General features: G+C 48.5%; 1 protein-coding gene across 8 annotated transcripts in view; it reads right to left on the reverse strand.

Annotated features, from left to right (window-relative positions):
* Window positions 1–18,316, reverse strand: part of Asap2 (ArfGAP with SH3 domain, ankyrin repeat and PH domain 2) — a 155,478-nt gene extending 137,162 nt beyond the window's left edge. For 2 of the 8 annotated variants that reach the window (XM_078029686.1, XM_078029685.1), the window contains exon 1: window positions 16,001–16,232. In XM_078029686.1, coding sequence (XP_077885812.1) covers window positions 16,001–16,126 — 126 coding nt within the window. In that variant the 5' untranslated portion in view covers window positions 16,127–16,232. Of the gene's footprint in view, window positions 1–10,619; window positions 10,706–16,000; window positions 16,467–17,865; window positions 18,070–18,164 lie in introns of those variants that run through there. The other 6 variants (XM_078029687.1, XR_013429281.1, XR_013429280.1 and 3 more) reach the window with 6 other exon arrangements.
* Window positions 18,317–18,753: the final 437 nt, after the last annotated feature.

Consider the following 18,753-nt stretch of genomic DNA (forward strand, 5'->3'; position numbering starts at 1 on the left):
TTGTTTTAATTAGTTACGAATGCATTTATGCACTTTGATACATCATACGTAGATGGGATATAACTTCTCATTTTTCTGAGTGTACATGTTGCAGATTCATATTGGTCACACAGTCACATACAGACATACACCAATAATGTCTGCTTCATTCTACTATGTTTCCTATCCCACATCCCCTCCCCTCCCCTCCCATCACTTCCCTCTACCTAGTCTAAGGTAATGCTATTCTTCCCTAGTGCCCCCCACCTGATTGTGAATCCGCATATTAGAAAAGACATTTGGCCTTTGGCTTTGTGGGATTGGCTTATTTTGCTTAGCACGATATTCTCCAACTCCAACTATTTACTAGTGTATGCCATAATTTCACTCTTCTTTAAAGCTGAGTAATATGAGTATATATACCCCATTTTCTTTATCTGTTCATCTCTTAAAGGACACCTAGGTTGGTTCTATTGTCTAGCTATTGTGAATTGAGCTGCTATAAACATTGATATAGCTCTGTCACTACAGTATGCTGATTTTTAAGTCCTTTGGGTAAACCAAGGAGAGGGATTGCTGTGTCAAATGGCGGTTCCATTCTCAGTTTTCTGAGGAATCTCCATACTGCTTTTCATATTGGCTACACCAATTTGCAGTCCCACTAGCAATGTATGAGTGTGCCTTTTTCCCCACATCCTCGCCAACATTTATTGTTGCCTGTATTCTTGATGATTGCCATTCTGACAGGAGTGAGATGAAATCTTAGAGTAGTTTTATTTGCATTTCTCTAATTGCTAGAGATGTTGGACACTTTTTCATATATTTGTTAAATCAATTATACTAGCATAATTCTAAATGGAGAAAAATTGAAAGCATTCCCACTAAAAACTGAAAGAAGACAAGGATGTCCTCTCTCACCACTTCTATTCAACATCATCCTTGAAACTCTAGCCAGAGCAATTAGGCAAAAGAAAGAAATTAAAGGGGTACACATAGGTAAAGGAGAACTAACTGTCTCTATTTGCTGATGACATGATTCTATATCTAGAAGATCCAAGTAGCAGGATATAAAATCAACACCCATAAATCAAACGCATTCCTGTACATCAATGATGAATCCGCTGAAAGAGAAATTAGGAAAACTACCCCAATCACAATAGCCTCAAAAAATAAAAATAAAATACCTGGGAATCAATCTAACAAAAGAGGGGAAAGACCTCTACAATGAAAAACTATAGAACACCAAAGAAAGAAATTGAAGAAACCTCAGAAGATGGAAAGATCTCCCATGCTCCTGGAGAGACAGAATTAATATTGTCAAAATGGCCATATTACTCAAAGCGCTATACAAATTTAATACAGTTTCTATTAAAATCCCAACGATATTCTTCACAGAAACAGAAAAACCAATCATGAAATTTATTTGGAAAAATAAAAGACCCAGAATAGCTAAAGCAATCCTTAGCAAGAAAAGGAGGCATCACAACACCAGACCTTAAACTATACTAGAGAACTGTAGTAACAAAACAGCATGGTATTGGCACCAAAACAGACTTGTAGACCAATGGTACAAAATAGACGACACAGAGACACACCCCCATAAATACAGTTATCAAGGGTGTCAAAAACATTCACTGGAGAAAAGAGAGCCTATTCAACAAATGGTGCTGGCAAAACTGGAAATCCATATGTAGCAAGATGAAATTAAACCTCTATCTCTCACCCTGCACAAAGCTCAACTCAAAGTGGATCAAAGACTTAGGCACTAGAACAGAGACCCTGCACCTAATAGAAGAAAAAATAGGCTCAAATCTTCACCACATTGGACTAGGAACTGACCTCCTTAACAAGACTCCTAAAGTGCAAGAAGTAAAATCAAGAATCAATAAGTGGGATAGATTCAAATTTAAAAGCTTCTTCTCAGCGAAGGAAACAATATCGTGAGGAGAGAGCCTACAGACTGGGAGAAAATCTTTACCACATGCACCTCCAATAAAGCATTCATCGCTAGGACATATAAAGAGTCAACAAATTTAACACCAAAAAAAAACAATAAATGGGAACTGAACAGACACTTCAATATATTTTTCAAAGAAGAAATTAGATATTAATTAGGAAGCTGTATAGAGCAGACACTTCAATAATTCTTACAAGATTTTTCTGTCCAATTGTTTCAAAGGATGACATGACAGCCTTGATTTTGCCAACCAAAATGATTTATTTCCAAATATTCAGCAACCTTTTAAAGGAAAGTCATGAGATCACAAAGCCGGGCTGCCTGGACCCGACAGCCAAGAAACATCTTCTGAGAACCAAGCGCTGGGCTCCGCGTTGGGCGGGTGGGCTCCGAGTCCTGCCCCCAGGCTCTAGGGCGGACGGGGGACCCACATGGAAGCTAGGCAGTGCACGCGCAGGGGCACTCTGGGTCTGGGAGTGCCCGGGCACCGTGAGGCCGGCCAGGGGCCGCACTTGCCCTCCCTGTCCTGGCCCTCAGCGCAGATGGCCACTCGCCAAGGCTCATCCTCACGGAAGGCCACCCGTCCCAGAAACAGATTCCCGTGTCATTCTGCCAGAGCCAAGCTCCACCCTCAGACACCCTGAAGCCCCCGTGGGCCAAGCCCCGGGAAGAGGCTGCCCACGTGCACTCATTTTCCCAGTGAACTCAAGTCACCAAAATCACAGCAAAATTCAGAAACTCCGTTTGTGGGAACTTTCCTTAGTGAGCCACATGCCTCCCGGCCCACCAAGGCAGAGAGGGTCCTGGTGGTGTGGTCACTATTGTGCGGGGGACCAAAACCAGGGTCTCCTCGCACTAGGCCAGCACCTACCACGGAGCTAGACCCACTTAGAGAGGCTGTTTGTGGCCGAGTGGGACCCTCAGGGACTCCTGCAGGAGGGTTCCCGCCGCTCAGCGCTGCTCCAGTTCCTCTCTTCCGCCCGCCACTTGCTGCTCTCCTGTTCCCTGTGGTCTCTTCTGGGAGCCTGAGGACACCATGCATCCGACCGCCGAGAAACCACACAAGCTGTCCAGGGCTCCTTCCCTCACGCTGGAGGTCTTTGCCGACCCCCGAGCACTCAGGCATACTTTATGATGGACGGCTTTTGTGAGCTCACAGTACATTTTCCTTTGGAAAAACAGCAGAAACAAATTTCCGGAACACTCATTTGCTGACCCGACCACTCCTTACTCAAAGCCACATCCAGCAGAACCCTACAGCAGTTCACATCGCATTAGAGGCCAAATAAAGCCCTGATGTGACAGAGCAGGCCTCACTGGCTTAGGGTACAAGTGGCTTGACAGACCCAAGGAGGTTCATAAATTAAAAGAGCAAATAAAGCAGGGCCCCTGAAGAGCCGTCATATTAGTGATGACTAAAGCCATTTTGTCATAAGATCAATGGAACCTCCTTTAGTCTGACCATAAAGAAGAAAACTGTGCACTTCAAAAATTAAGCTTCTTCCAATGTTGCCTTAGAAGATAATAAATCACCTGAAAAGCTAGAATAAGCCCTCTTTTGGAAAACTGAAGCCGGATGGTAGGAAAGGAGGCCAGCGTTCAATGTCATTGACAACGGCAGCTTACATGTGTGGCCTGAGAGATGGCAGAGGCCTCTGCCTGAAATCCCAAACTGCAGCCCACTCCCAAGACCTCTCTGGAGGGGCAGCTTCTTTAAAAACAAAACATGGGCCCAGAGAGTCTGGAAATGTAGAGTTGAGAGGAAATGCAGGGAAGGAAAGGGCACAGGGGATGAGAAACGGGGTCTTTAGGTGCTACTTAGACTGCAGCTTAGTATCCTGTCCCCAAAGAGAAGGTGGACCAGGAGTGGGACAGAAAGGACATGGACCGGCAGCGCACCATCCTGCCTCCCAACATTTGCATCCAGGGCTCTCCCTGCTGGGAAAGGATCCAGCAGACCTCTTCCAGGTCTAAAGCTTGCAACTGTGGAGCTGCAGTCACAGCATACAAAACCTAGGGTTCTGACGACCCCGCTGCTCCCACTGTGAACAACACACCTCCTCCTATTTGTCAAAAAAAAAAAAAGCAAACCATTTACAAGGTGAGAAGAAAACCAGGAATTTCAACAATTACCTCCAGTCAAAACCTGAGTGGCTGAACATGGGGAACAAATCAAGGGGATGCTTACCAAACAGGCCACCAAACAGCTGCAGGAGCAACAGTGGTGAGGAGCTGGGGTCGCAGGGACACAGGGGAAGCTCCTGCTGAACTGTGAAGCCTCAGGTGACCCCAACACTAGAGCCAAGTGAAACCCACCTACCAATGCCAGACACGTCGCCACTCACTCCCTCTGCAGACAGACAGTGGGCAAAACTTCCCCAACTAGGAGGAGTAAGGCGGATCAAGTAAGTCTGAGGAATTCCAGCTGTACAGAAAAACGGCTGTGTTGGTACAGTGGCTAGGGAGAGCCTCTCTTCTGCGCCCATCATTAGGCTCTTGAACATGAACTGAACCAGCAATTAGGCAAGAGAGGCAGCCATCTCGTCAAGGAACGAATAAGGCCGTCTCTGATGTATCAGTTACCAAAACTAACTGTATTTCTAGACCCTAACAACGGACGATCCAGAAATAAAATCAAGAAAATAATCTCGTTCACAATAGCAAAAAGAATAAAGTATTTAAGAATGAATTTAACAAAGTACATTTTTTAAATGAAAGACTTAAATAAGTGAAAAAACATCCCAAGTTCATAGATTAAAGGATGTTGAGACGGTTTATTAAGATGTCTACTCTCCCCAGATTGATCTACAGATTCCACACCACCCCATAAGAATCCGAGCTGCATTTTTTTTTCCAGGAATCGAAGTTGATGGGATGGAAATGTGGGAGACGGAGGAGGACCAACATATTCCCGAAATGAAAGACAAACTTGGAGGCCTCCCACTTCCCATTTCAACACTCACCCTAACCTACGATAGCGGGGACTCCGGTTCTCTCCCAGAAAAGACAGAAAGGTCAATCACAGAATCAAGACTCAAGAAATAAAGCCACACACCAAAGACCAACTGGTTTTGGTAGAAGACACACAGCACTCAAGGGGAAAGAGCAGTCTTTCCAACTCATGGTGCAGGACAACTGGATACGCAGTTAACGCAGGGTAACTCAAAAGGGAGCACACCTGGATGCGAGAGCCAAAACCCGAAAACACAGGCCTCAGTCTTGGGACCTTACGAGGGAAGAGATTCTTAGACTTAACAGCCAAGCAAAAGCAACCAAAAGATAAACAGCTTCATCAAAAAATAATTGTGTGTGTGTGTGTTTTGAAGGAACCAAGTGAGTGAAAAGACAATCCAGAGGACGGGAGAAAATACTTGCAAACTGTCTGTTTAGGGCCTAGCGTCCAGAATGCCTGAAGTACATTGCAATTCAACAACAAAAAGACAAGCCACCCAATATAAAAATGGGCTCCCCATCCGAATAGATATTCCTCTCCAAGGGGGACACAGACAGCAACAGGCACACGGAACGGCACTCAACATGCAAATCCAACAAACCCACAGTGAAATACCACTGGGACGGGCATGATCACAGGACAGACAACAGCAAGTGTTGACAAGGATAAGGAGAAACTGGAACCTTCACATGCCACAGGGGGGCATGTGAAGGGGTGCGATCGTTATGGAAAGCCATCTGGCGGGTTCCTCAAAAAGTGAAATATAGTCACTGTATGATTCAGCACTTCCACTCCTAGTTATACACCCAAGAGAAGTGAAAATAAGTGTCCACACAAAGCCTTGCACAGAAATTTCATAGCATTATTTAAAATAGACCCAAAGCAGAAAAGATCCAAAGGCCCATCAATTGACATATGGTAAGTAAAATGTGCTGTACCATCCAATAAAATGTTACCCAGCCATAAAAAGGCAGGGAACGCTGGGCACAGTGGTGCATGCCTGTTATCCCAGTGGCTGGAAGGTTAAGGCAGGAGCTTCACAACTTCAAAGCCAGCCTCAGCAACTTAGCAAGACCCTGTCTCTAAATAAAATATGGGGATGTGACTCAGTGGTTCAGTGCCTGGGTTCAATCCCCAGTATCAAAAAAAAAGAGAGAGAGAGAGAGAGTCCAGATTCATGCTACATCCTGGAGAGCTCTGGGCTACATAAAAAGAAGCCAAGCACAAAAAGTTGCACATCACATGACTTCATAAATGAAATGCCCACAACAGGCAAGTCCCCACAGACAGGAGGGAGATGAGTAGCTGTGGGGAAGGGGAGTGATTGCTAACAGGTATGGGGTCTCTGTGTTGTCGTGAAATGTTCTGTGACTTAACAGTGCTGGTGGCTACACCACTGTGGGTACACTAAAAATCAGAGAGTTGGATTCTTTACAAGTATGAATCTGATGGTTTGTGAATTAAATCTCAACTTTTTAAAAAGAAACAAACAATAACAAAGTACTCAGGAAGCCATAGAAAGATTTCAAAAAACAAATACTTGAACTTAAAAACAGGATTTAGCACCTACATGACCTTCTCCGACTATTAAACTAACCACTGCTTACTCATTTTTATTTCAAGCATTTATTCCAGAGCCTTTTCAAATTGCATGTGACACAAAGAATTACGGAGTGTTCAGGGTGGAGAGGGTGGCCAGAGAGTACCTACTCCAAATCGCCATGTAGAAAAGGCCCAAGGTCACTCAGCAGGTGAAGGCCAGGTTAGAACTGGAACCCAGCTCTCCTAACCCCTGGCTAGTGTCTTGCACTCCTTCAACAACCAAGGGGGCCCACAGGGTGCACTGAAGGTCGCTGCTTCCTGCAGGGTGCACACCCTCCAGTGAGGAGCCATCCACGCCATTTCCTGACCACGAATCCCTGAGACCATCTAGGGCCTGCTTTCCACCTTAGTCAAGAGGCCAGAGACTGCAAAGAACACTACAGACAACACAGCTCCATTTGTCCCAAACTGAAACCAGCACCGTGCTGGTGGCACTCCACCTCCAACCGACCACCACCTAGACTCCGGGGACGACCACCTAGACTCCGGGGATGACCACCTAGACTCCAGGGACGTTATTGGGGAAAGCTAAATGGGGGGAGGGGGGACACAGGAGTGGGGGAAGTTCACTGTCTTCTCTAACTTCTTTAGAAGTATGAATATAAAAAGCCAAGATAAAGAGAAACGCAGAGAAGGAGATGGTCAGAAAAAGTAAAGAGTATCAAGAAAAGGTGACTGGGCTGCAGAGCAGAGAGCTGGAGCTCCTGTGATTCACCCTCCATGTTATACAGGAGCTGGCTGGGAGTCACCTCTCAGGCCCAGGAGCTGCTCAGTGGCAGATGAGGACTGCCAGGGGAACACAGTACAAGGACTTAAACATTCTCCTGTCCTCTCCAAATCGCTCCAAGGTCTGGAGCTGCCTCCTCTCTGCCGGGGTCTGCCTGGACATGCAGAGCCATGACTCACTCTTCAGGGCCACCTCTCCAAACACAGACTTGCTGACACCCAGGGAACACTCTGCAGGTCTGATCACCACTGCAGGCTGCCCGGTGGGAGAGTATGCTCCAACCCTCAGCCCCAGGGGCTAGCCCTGTTCTTTGAACTCACTTCCTGGCAGTTACAGTCACTCAATAAACACCTCTAAAGTTAAGTGCCTCCCAGGGGTTAGTATTTGATGACCCTGGAGGTATGCAATCACAACCTATCCTAAGTCAGAGAATCTCCGCAGGGGCAGAGACCCTGGCAGGAGGCTGGCAGGGGGGCATTAAAGACCAACAGGAAGAGCACCTGAAGGACACCACTCTATCACCTGCTGGCTGTGGACAGAAGACCTGCAGCCACTCATCTGAACCTCTGTTTCTTTATGAAGCAGGGAAACTTTGGACGTCTCCTAGGATTAAGAGAATCGAATAATCAATCTTAAGACACAGTACAGTCTTAACACAAATCAAGGCTCAAAGTCATGTCAAAGTCATGTCAGCTACTGTAGTCATTATTGTTAAAAAAAAAAAAAAAGAAAAAAGGTCTAATAATGTGATTTCTTCTGAGAAGCTAGGCAAAGAGGTCCCCCACGATCCTGTCATTTGAGAGAACTGTCTTCATCAACCCGTTGTTATTGACAAAGCCATATCCAGCAGCAAGTGGCAAGACGCCATCATCAACCACACTGTCAGCAGGGCAGCCTCCCGCCAGGTGGGAGAGGCCCTCCCCTCATGGCTCTTAGGGGCAGGGTTAGCGGGGCAGCGCGTCCCTCAGAGCAGAGCAGAGGGAAGAGGGACCGAAGGGAAGAGCACAGACGAGGCAGAGAGGAGAGCAGCGGCCAGGACTTGCCAGAAGCAGCCACTCAAGAAACGCCATGGACACAATTTCTAAATTAAAACCCACCTGGACACTGGGGCCTTCTCAGGCACGGGCCCTGGAGAGCTGGTGGCTGCTAGAGACAGAGCAGACGAGCTTCCAAACGGATGATCGGAACCTCGGCTCTCTGGCTTCCCAGCTCTGTGAACTTGGAAAAGTGACCCCATTCTCCGGACCTTCTGGGGTTTTTAATAACTAAATAAGTCATAGTCAACGTATGCACAGCGTGGAGTAAACACCCGGTAAATATTAGAAAGAACAGAGGAGGGGGAAAAGCCCTCGCTAACTGACATACACCAGGATACACCAGGCCCACTCACAGGGCGGCAGCAGCATTTCATATTGGTAACCTCATCTGTAAGCTCACGGAGAACAATGCAGGCCTCCTGCTCCCCTAATGCCCTGGGTGTAAGATGCCCTTGAATCCACTACCACGCCACCCTGGAGCTTGCTCGACAGCATCAAGGGCAGCGGATGACATGCCAGACTAACAAGGCCATCTGACTACAAGACCCTTGGGATCCGATCCACAAGTCTGCTGCATTCTGAAACACGCACACACGGGCTAACGTGGGCCCAGAGAAGCTGCTGGCCCTGACCCTAAGCGAAACAGGGTGCCCCTCTGACGCCAACTTGTCCGCCTTCCCGGCCCCCAGAGCACAGAACACCTCTCTACTTCATAATGCCACTGTCCTTCCTCAGCGAGGCCCTAGAGCCAAATCATGATGGCCACAGAGTAGAAATGAAGACTTAACAGCTGAAGAATCAGTCACTCCCCAAAGCAATTAAATCAAAGAATCTTAACGTCAAGGCTGGAACTCGGGGCCCATAAACTTGGACTGGAAAAGACAAACATCTCTACTTCATTTGCATCTAACTGATGTTCAGCACCTTCTCCAATCATGAATGAAAGTAACACAGGTTGGTAACTCCAACAAAAGATACAGTAACCTCACACTGTAATCTTCAGAAATGCCTCGGTATTCCTTACATTCACAGCACTTCACAATTAAGGCACTTATTAGGCCCACCGCTAAATCCTGATGTTAGTAAAGAAGCAGATGTTAGTGTGACTCAAGTTTTTAAAATACTAACTGGATTTCAATGTCATTGGTTTCTTTTTTAAGTCTTAAGTATTTTATTCTGTGCATTAAAACAGCTTTCTGAAAAGACATGCACCACCTTCACCAGCGCCTCAGAGAGATCCATGGCACAAGCTGTGGACAAGAGATAAGTCCCTTGTGGGGAAGAAGCTGGTCCTGTCCTGTTGTATGTCCCTGGCACCTGCGGCCACGTGGTAGGTGTCCAGCATATATTTATGAAAGAACAACAGCCCGAGCAGTGCGGTTCTGATGGACGGTCCACTTACGCCACAGCACTGCTGACATGATAAAATTATAAAGGCAGAAAAGCCTGTGGAAGGGGCCTGGCTGTCAATCCACCTGGAGACCCTACTACACGGGGTCACACCATGGAATGCATCACCTCTTTTTAGTAAGGAAAGAGGAGTGTTTGGAGGTGCTGAAGTGGGGACAGCATGCCAGGTACAAGGCACAGTCAACAGTATCACCCGTATCATCTGCCCAGAAAAGCAGCCAGCAGCAAGGTGCCCTCTGGCCCCACCCAACACAGCTATGCTTCAGTCCTCCCTGCCCAGGGTCTGCAGTGAGACGAAGTTAACCCTGGGGCTTGGACTCCAGTTCCAAGACCAGCCATGCTGCCCAGCACACAGCTGGCCTCCACACTAACAAGAACCTGTACTGGACAGTGCCGGCTGCACCATGGGGCCAATGGAAGGCCCATTCTTCAGGTGGCCTGGGCTTGGCTGTGGCCTCCTTTGGGGCAGGAACCCGGCTGTTCATCCCACACTACCAGCACAGCAACGGTCACCGGCCAGCAGGTTCTCACTGCTCTTCCCAGACGACCAATCTCAATGGACCCCTCATCACTGACACTGTTACCACCTCGCTGAAGACCCTTTGGCCTGGATGATGAAAAGGTCCCCAACCCCAGCTCGTCTTCCTCTTTTCTCTTATGCCCTGCTGGTCTATTTTCCATGAAATAACCACTGTGAAGTTTTCAAAATATAAATCAGACCATGTTATTCCACATTCAAAGTCCTCTTCACAGTTTCCCATCCCACCACTGCAAAATCCAAGTTCCCTCTCGAAGGCAGACGGGGCTGTGGGATCTGGCCCTGCCTGCCCCTTGGGCTCTCTCCTCCTCACCCTTGCCCACTCCTGTTCTGGAACGTTGGCCTTCTTTCCGTCCTTCCGTGCTCTGAGCCCACTCACATCTCCGGCTTCTCCCCATGTTCCCCTATTCACAGACCTTCCTTGGCTGGCGTCCTCTGCATTCCAGACTGTTCAAATGTCACCTCTGCACAGAGGCCTTTCCTGATTTCAGTTTCCCAATCTCCAAAATCTCTTTCTATCTCCTCATTATGCATAACTTTTCCTTACAGCACTGATCACCATCTGACATTGCATTACATAATCATCTGTTTATCAGGGATTAGCAACCATATTTGGAATGAGCCTATTAAAATACCAGGGCTCCAGGCCTCACCCATATCAAACCAATCAGAATTTTGGGGAGTGGGGACAGGCTCCTTCAGTTCACAAACCCCTCCCAAGCAACTCTGATGTGCAGCCCAGGAATCCCCATCTGACTCTCAAACTCTCATGTGCATATAATGCACCTGGGGTGCTGAGAAAATGCAGATTCTGACTCAGGTCTAGGGTGGGATCTGAGGCTCTGCACTTCTAACAAGCCCCAGATGATGCTAATGTTGCTGGTTGCTAAGTCATTCTTGGAACTGCCAGGGTCTCAAACTGCAACAACCAATAAAACTTTGTGCAATAATGAGAAAGTTCTAAATCTTCACTGTCCAAAAGTCACCATCAGCCAGGTATGACTACTGAGCTTCTGAGATGAAACTAGTGTGGCCAAGGAGCTGAATGTTAATCTCAGATAATCATCTTGGGTGGGGCAGGTCTAGAATATATGTGATCCATGACAAAAGACACTGTACCCAGCAATCCCAGCTATGTACTGGGGATTGAACCCAGAGGCATCAACCACTGATCCTTGTCCCCAGCCCTTTTTACAAGGTCTCACTGAGTTGATGAGGACATCCAAGTTGCTGGGGCTGACCCTGAACTCCCAATCCTCCTGTTTTAGCCTCTGGACCACCATGCCTGGCCTATGTGGAGTCCTAAGAATCAAGGATTATTTCAAATTCTTGGCCTGAGCAGACCTCTGCAGATTGGGTGCATGTGAAAATCCTATCTTAAGGCCTAGTTTGCCACCAGCTCAGTGGATAAATATTTACCCAAGGTAGGAAGGCAGATACAGAAGACCATACTGAACCACCTTGGTGACTACAGCATGTGGTAACCCCCCAGGTGACTAGTTTGGTTTCAAGACTTGATTGTTAAAAACCACACAAGACCCTTTTCAGAGGCCTGGGTGTGCTAGAGGGCTCCCAACTGTGTGTATCTACACCATCCTGGACATTCTCAGACACTCTGACAAGACTTCAGGGCAGTGACTGGCTTACAGGATGCCTCTTTCTTCCCTAGACCAAATTAGTACTGTTACTATTAATCCTAAGAGAGAATCTGCATGCAGCAGGAGGGGAAGCTCACCTGAAAAGATCTTTCCCTGTTTAAGTGATTTAAAATGTTCCAAATACATAAATTCAGATTTCAGGACAGCATAAAAACGTGGCCCGGTTTGACCCACAGAGGCTGACTTCCAAGAACATGAATGTACTAGGCAAGATCCTGTCCTCTCACCAGATTCAGAATCTATCCATCTGGGACTTGAAGAAGATGCTTTTTTGCAAACAAGTCACAAAAAGCTAAAATTCAAAATCGGAGTCCTGCCTAAAAAGCCTGAGGCCTGGTTCCCACGTAAGAGCGGGGAGGGGTCTGGACCCATGGACAGCAGGGCCCTTGGGAGTCTGCGAGGCCCAGATGTTCACTGTCCCCCTGCAGTTAGAACCCAGTGATTATGACAGCAATGAGATTTCCAAGGTAACCAAGGACAACAAAGCAGAGATTATGGCCCCGGAAGGAAATAGATTAAATTTTAATACTAAGGAGTCAACATCAAATTTATTTTTAAAACTGCATCAATGCCAAATAAGCAAGGGAGAATGGATGGTGTCATAAAGACGGCCTAACTAAAAACCTGAACATCCAAGTATGTACACAATTTTTCCATATTTTAAGAAAATTTCAAAGCGCCCAAAGGCTCAGAGAAACTAAGACAGGGCTAGGGGGGCGGGGCCCAAGGGGGAAAAAAACAGCTCACTCTTCAGATTTATGCCAAAACTACTTATTTTCTCCATTATTTCCAAAAGCACAGGGCAGACGCCAGTTGCAGCACCAGACATTGCTAAGTTTGCTAAAATTGTGCAAAATAATTACTTCATCCAGAGAAAGTGATCGCCAAGTGAAAATTGAAAACAGCTGTACACTCACCTGAGGCCAAGACGGCACACTAGCTAAAAGGTGAGTGTGAAGTGGTCATTCACTCATGCACTCATTCATTTGTTCCCTTCTTTACACCCCCCACCACCACCATGTAAAGCCTATCCTCACTCCAGGGTCTGTCTGTGCATTAACTACAACATGATCTGGAAAACAGCATTTATTAAACTATTTGTCTGATAGGTGCTGTGTTCACCACAATCCTCAGAAGTAGACAAGTATGATTATCCAGTCTAGAAAGCTGAGGAAAATGAGAAAATGTTAGGTATCTCACCCAAGTTCACAAACTGCAAGTGCTGGAGTCTGAACATGAACCCAAATTGACCTCACGAAGGAGCAATTTAGAGAATGCAGGATTATTAAAGCTAGAGAAGAGTTTAGTTTCTGAAGATAGCTTGGAATCAGGTTCAAATTCCACTTAATAGCTCTATAAACTTGAGCAAATAACCACCTCTCCCAGCCTCAATCTCCTCCTCTACAGAGCAGGGCTCAGATTAAAGACTACCCATGTGACATTTGCAGTGTAGGGCAGGGACCAGGTACCTAGTAATATTCCAGCTACAGGTATGCAAATCAAAAAAGCACATTTCATACCCAGTACCAAAGTGGGGGGAAAAAAGCACATTTCCATTAGAAAATGACTTTTTTGCAGACACAACCTCCATTGGAAATAAATATATACAAAGGTTAATTCATCTAAAAATAATCCACTAATTTTATAACTCATTTAAACATAGGCCTAAATTTTATTTTTTTTAAATTTCTGTTAACTGCAAAATTTTATGTCACAATATCCTCTCTCGTGTGCAGTATAAAAAGTAAATGTCTTGTTTAAAACCAAAATATTGCCAGGCCTGGAGGCACACTCCCATAATCTCAGCAATTCTGGAGACTGAGGCAAGAGGATTGCAAGTTCAGAGCCAGTCTCAGCAACTTAGCAAGGACCAAAGCTATTTAGCAAAATCCTGTCTCAAAATAAAAACTTAAAAGGGCTGGGGACATAGTTCAAGGATAAAGCACCCTCTGGGTCCAATCCCCAATATCAAAAAACAAAATGAACAAAAAAACAGAAAACAAAATTTTGTGGGAATCATTTGTCATTAAATCATACACAGAACAAGTTTTTATAATGGAACTGAACATTAAGTGCTCTGGGGAAAAAAAACATTTTTTTAAACAATCCATGCTGATTCCTCTCAGAAAGTAAACAACTTTCAGATGTTGCCATGAATCCAAGTTCACACTTGTCATCATCACAGCATGTATACTACATTTACTTAAAGTGAGATAAACCTGCAATGGTTTTAATTTTTCCATGTTTGAGACTCCAACCCAGTCTTGTGCTCAGATGGCAACATGAAGCAAGCCTGCAATTTAACAAAATGACCAAATCCAGTCTCTCTTTAATCTGCTTGGTAACTGAGCTCTAGGGTAATCTCCTGCACAGCATACAAAAAAAAAGGCTTGGATTCATCTACTGAAAAATTAATCAGAAAAGGGGTATGCCAATTTTAATAGCAATTCCTATTTGCCTGGCTTTCCAACATCTGCCAGTGTTAATAATATTTAACTGACAAACTACAGGGGGAAAAGGCAACAGAACTTTAAATACAATCAAGCCCTTTTTTAAGGCATCATGTACAAAGCTCCTTCCCTTAATGAATAGCTGTTACCTTTCTGATTGCAATCATTTCCATAAGTATTATTAATGATGTATTTTGAAAACACTGTTAACATTTTCCTATTTTCAACTGGAACTAGAGAAAAAATTCCATCCATCCATCCCCACCTGCCTCATCTGAAGACATCCTTTTGAGCCCTGCTCATAAAAGTGTAGTGAAGAGATCTGAGACTCACAGAACTCACCACCAAAGGTTTACTTGCAGCTCTCTGCCAAAAACAGGGAGGAGAGTAGGGAGTTAGGGAGGATGCCCTAGCCATACTTCAACATTCAGAATGCTGAATCTGGCATTTTTCATTTAGCCTAGTATTGACTGTTTATGTCTACAAAGAAAAAAAAATCCACTAAGGAAAAACATTCTACATTTTTTTTTCCAACCAATTCCTAACAGCAGATGCTTTGTTCAAAGGGGGAAGGGTAACGCGACCACTCACTGGTGACACACACCCCCATTCACTGTGGGCCAAGCATTTTCTTCAAAAACACCTACAATACTCAATTTTAGGGCTGTAACTTGACATTGTGGCCAAAAGAAACGCAATGTTCCAATTCACTGTTGCCACACGTGTGGCTTGAAACCGGTCACCTATAATGAGCGCAAACACTTGGCACACAATGCCTCTGATGCGGAAGAGCAGCGTTCTAATCCCGTTCGGGATGGAAGGAAAAGGAGGATCCAGGCGAGGCCATGGCCCCTGGACTCTCGGGCTGCTCCTTCCCACTCCGCAGGCTGCTTTCTCAGCCTAAGCTGCTGCCCTCCTCAACGTGCCCTCTCCCGGCATCTGGAGAGCCCACAGGCTAGCAGCTCGGCGCGATGACTTGGCACCTTGAAAGCCGTTTACTAAAACCAGGCCTTTCCCAGGTTGAGAGGCAGGGAGGCGACCGGACTTCCAGCAGGTGGGACGCAGGTACCAGGGAGCGGCCATCAGGGCTCCGGACATCACGGCGCCGGCTCCGCGCACGCGGTGCAGCGCTCCTCTGCGGCACGGCGCGGAGGCGGCTGGGCGGCCAGGCTGGCGGGGCACCCTTCCTGGGCAACCGGGTCCCCCCGACCCACGGAGAGTGGAGGCGCCGGGCGGCTGCGGCGGGCGGCCGGGGACGCACAGCTGTCCCCACCGGGCCACTTCGGGGACAAGTTGGCGAGGTCCGCGCGGGTACCCACGACCCCGGGCCGCAGCGGGCATCGGGGTCCCCAGCTCGCAGCCGATCGCGACTCCCGGGCCGAAGTTGGCCGCGCCGGGGGGGTCGAGGACGCCGCCGCGGAGCCCCGCGAGGGCAGGGAGGGCAGGCGCGCGGGATCTCGGAAAGGCCCAAGGTGGCCACCCGGCCTCTCCCCCGAGCCACCTCCACGGGAACAAAGGGCTTCTGTTCCGGGCAGGGCTGGCCCTGCCGCTCCGGCTCAGGAGCACGAGAAACTTTTCCCGGGTGTGGAGGCGCAGCGGCGGGAGGGCGCCGGCCGCGGGCGGGGTCGGCCCGGGGCGCGCGCCGCGGTACCTGCGGCCGAGCCGACCGCCCGCGAGGCCGCCGCTCACCTCCTCGATGGCCGCCACCGTGTTCCGGCAGTGGGCCGTGCGGGTGGTGAAGCTGGAGGCCGTGGGCGCCTTGTAGTCCTCGAGGGTCTCGGCCACGAATTCCGACACGGAGATCTGGTCCGGCATCGCCGCGGCGCGCGGGCGGCCGGCCGCGGGGGAGCCGCCGCCTTAGGCTCCGATCGCCGAGCGCTCGGGCGCCGCCGCCGCTCCGGCCCGCGGACAAAGGGAGCGCAGCGCGGGATCGGCCGCCGCAGGGCGCGGGCCGGCCGCGGGAGCAGGGGCGGCGCGGCCCCGCAGCTCGGCCCGGCCGTCCGCCCGCGCGCGCCGAGGGCTGCTGCGTCCGCCGCCGCGTCCTCTCCGAGCGAGCCCCGAGGCGGGCGCGCAGAGCCGGCGGGAACTGCCCGCCACCCAGCCGCGGGCCCCGATCGCCTCCCGCGGAGAGGGGCGGGTCCGGGCCGGGGGCGGCGGCCGGCCGGGCGCGGGGCGGGGCGGCGCGGAGGGCCGGGCCGCCAATGGGCGCGCTCGCCGCCGCCGCGCCGCCGGGAAGCGGAGCCTGCAGGAAGGAAGGCGGCGCGCGCCCCGGCCCGCCAGCCGCTCCTGGCCGCCGCGCGCCGCATTGTCTCGGCGTTCGGGGCGCGCGGCGCGCCGGGGTTCGAGGGCGCGCCCCCCGAGCTGGCGGCGCAGGGACGCCTCCTGGCCCTCCCGAACCCGGGCCTGCACCGGGGCCCGTCAGGGCGCGAGCAGGGGGCGCGGGACACTGTCCTAGGAGGCATCGGAGCCCACCCCTCCGCGGGCCAGCCCCACCCCTGGCGAGGAATCCCCCGGAATCCCCACCCAAACCGCGGGGAAGGCCCGTCCAGCGAGACGACGGTGGGAGGAGCTCGCCCCCTGCTGGAGGCGGCGCTGCGCCCGGGGCACCCGGCGCGGTGACCAGCGCCTCCGGCACCGTGGGGGCTAGCCAGTGACTGCAGGGGCCTTGCAGTGATCATGTGCTTTACCTGGCGGTCTTAGCAGACACACAAGGAGCTGGGTACTTGTTTTGTATAGAAGACAATTGGCCCAAAAGCGAGTCAACTGACAAGTGGGGATTGCATTCCATGTCCTTGCTTGGAAGAGCGCCTCCGGGCCCCCAGTGAAAGTACCAGCCACGTTTCCTAAGCTTTTACATCTACAAGTGTTCTCCCTTAGTTGTATATAGTTTTAGGGTACAGAAAATGGTTTTCAGGCCAGACCCCGCCCCGGTAGAACTCGGAACGCCTAAATGGAAGTGGGGGACCTCCGGGGACCCTGGGGCATGTCTGAGGAGGGGCTCTCAGAACGCTGCAGCAGCACCAGTCTACCAATCTCAGACATAACTAGTCCAGTAAAGAGTTTGAATTAGTACAGGTTTTCATTTACAACTCCCATGGAAATTCTCATAGCTGTATTTTAAAACCCAGAAGTTCTGAAGACACTAGTCAAAAGAAAATCACACCCTATAACTCTGCACCAGGCATGTGGCATGGTTTCTGTAGCTGCCAGCAATAAAACCAAGAGAAACTTTACAAAAACCTTTTGTGCATCTGAAAAGGAGGAAGTGTGAGAGACATAGGAAACTCAATATGTGAGACAAAAAAGTCTCCTGACCATAGGACACTGGACCAGTCAAACAATCTTTTTTAAGCTGCCATGTAAGAATTTGCCATATGAGGTGGCAGCATGGGTCAGACGTTATGTATGGCTTTTGGTATTTTAGTAGCACGCATGTGAAATTTAACTTTCTAAAATAAATGCATTAGTGGGTAGCTTTTATCCTTGTACTAGGCAATAAATTACAGTCTAAAAACTGCATATGCCTGCCTCTTTCTTCCCTTTATGGGTCTCACCCTGCTGGTGTCTCTGGGGACTTCCTCTCCTTGCAGCTTTGTGCCATTCCAGTCTTTGGTGTGTTGTTGGTGTTAGTATATCCTCTCCACACAAGGCACTTGTGTTCCCGCCCACTTGTTTTCCAGCTCGTCTTTGTGGACTTCTTTGAGGCTGGACAGCATCCTAGATGACTTTTTGCACCTTGGATCTTTGAAGTCTGATTTCTAGGAGATTATGAGAGATTTAAGAGGAAGTGGTGTTTTTCGTGGGTGTCTAGTCCAGCGTTAATCAAGGCTCTTCCTACAAGTTCAAAACTAACCTTGGTGTTCTTCCCATCTTCTCTTTATGTGCAGCTCCTGCTCTTCATTCATGAACTTTCATTTGATTCTTCAGGTACAAGGATCTTTAGTAGCCTCAGAAAGTAAAACTGCAAAGCTGTGCTGAGTTAATAAGTGGATGAGAAGGCTGGTAGAAACAAGCAAGCAGTTACCAAGTCTGTCTGTGATGTAAAAGGTTCACGAGAGTGGCAGTCACTTCTCCATCATCCCTTAGAAATCTAACTTGCCCAGTGCAAAAGCCTAGGTCGAAAGCAAGACCTGAGCAAAACATGGCCAATGCCTCTCTGGGGTTAATATAGGAATAAGGAGCTTCCAGTAAATAAAATTAAACAGGCATCAAGAAGACATTATGTACACACACTTGTTAATGCATCAAGAAGATGCTGATAATGCCATTACAGACCTGTATTCCCTTAATCTGAACACTTTAAGTATAAAAAGCCCTGAAAATCTAGTCATTAAAATAATTCTTGGGCCTGCAGTTGTAGCTGGGTGGTAGAGCACTTACCTAGTATATGTGAGGCACTGGGTTTGATCCTTAGCACCACAAAAAATAAATAAATTAGTAAA

The sequence above is a fragment of the Ictidomys tridecemlineatus genome, chromosome 12 (assembly GCF_052094955.1).
Source record: "Ictidomys tridecemlineatus isolate mIctTri1 chromosome 12, mIctTri1.hap1, whole genome shotgun sequence".
Taxonomy (NCBI): domain Eukaryota; kingdom Metazoa; phylum Chordata; class Mammalia; order Rodentia; family Sciuridae; genus Ictidomys; species Ictidomys tridecemlineatus.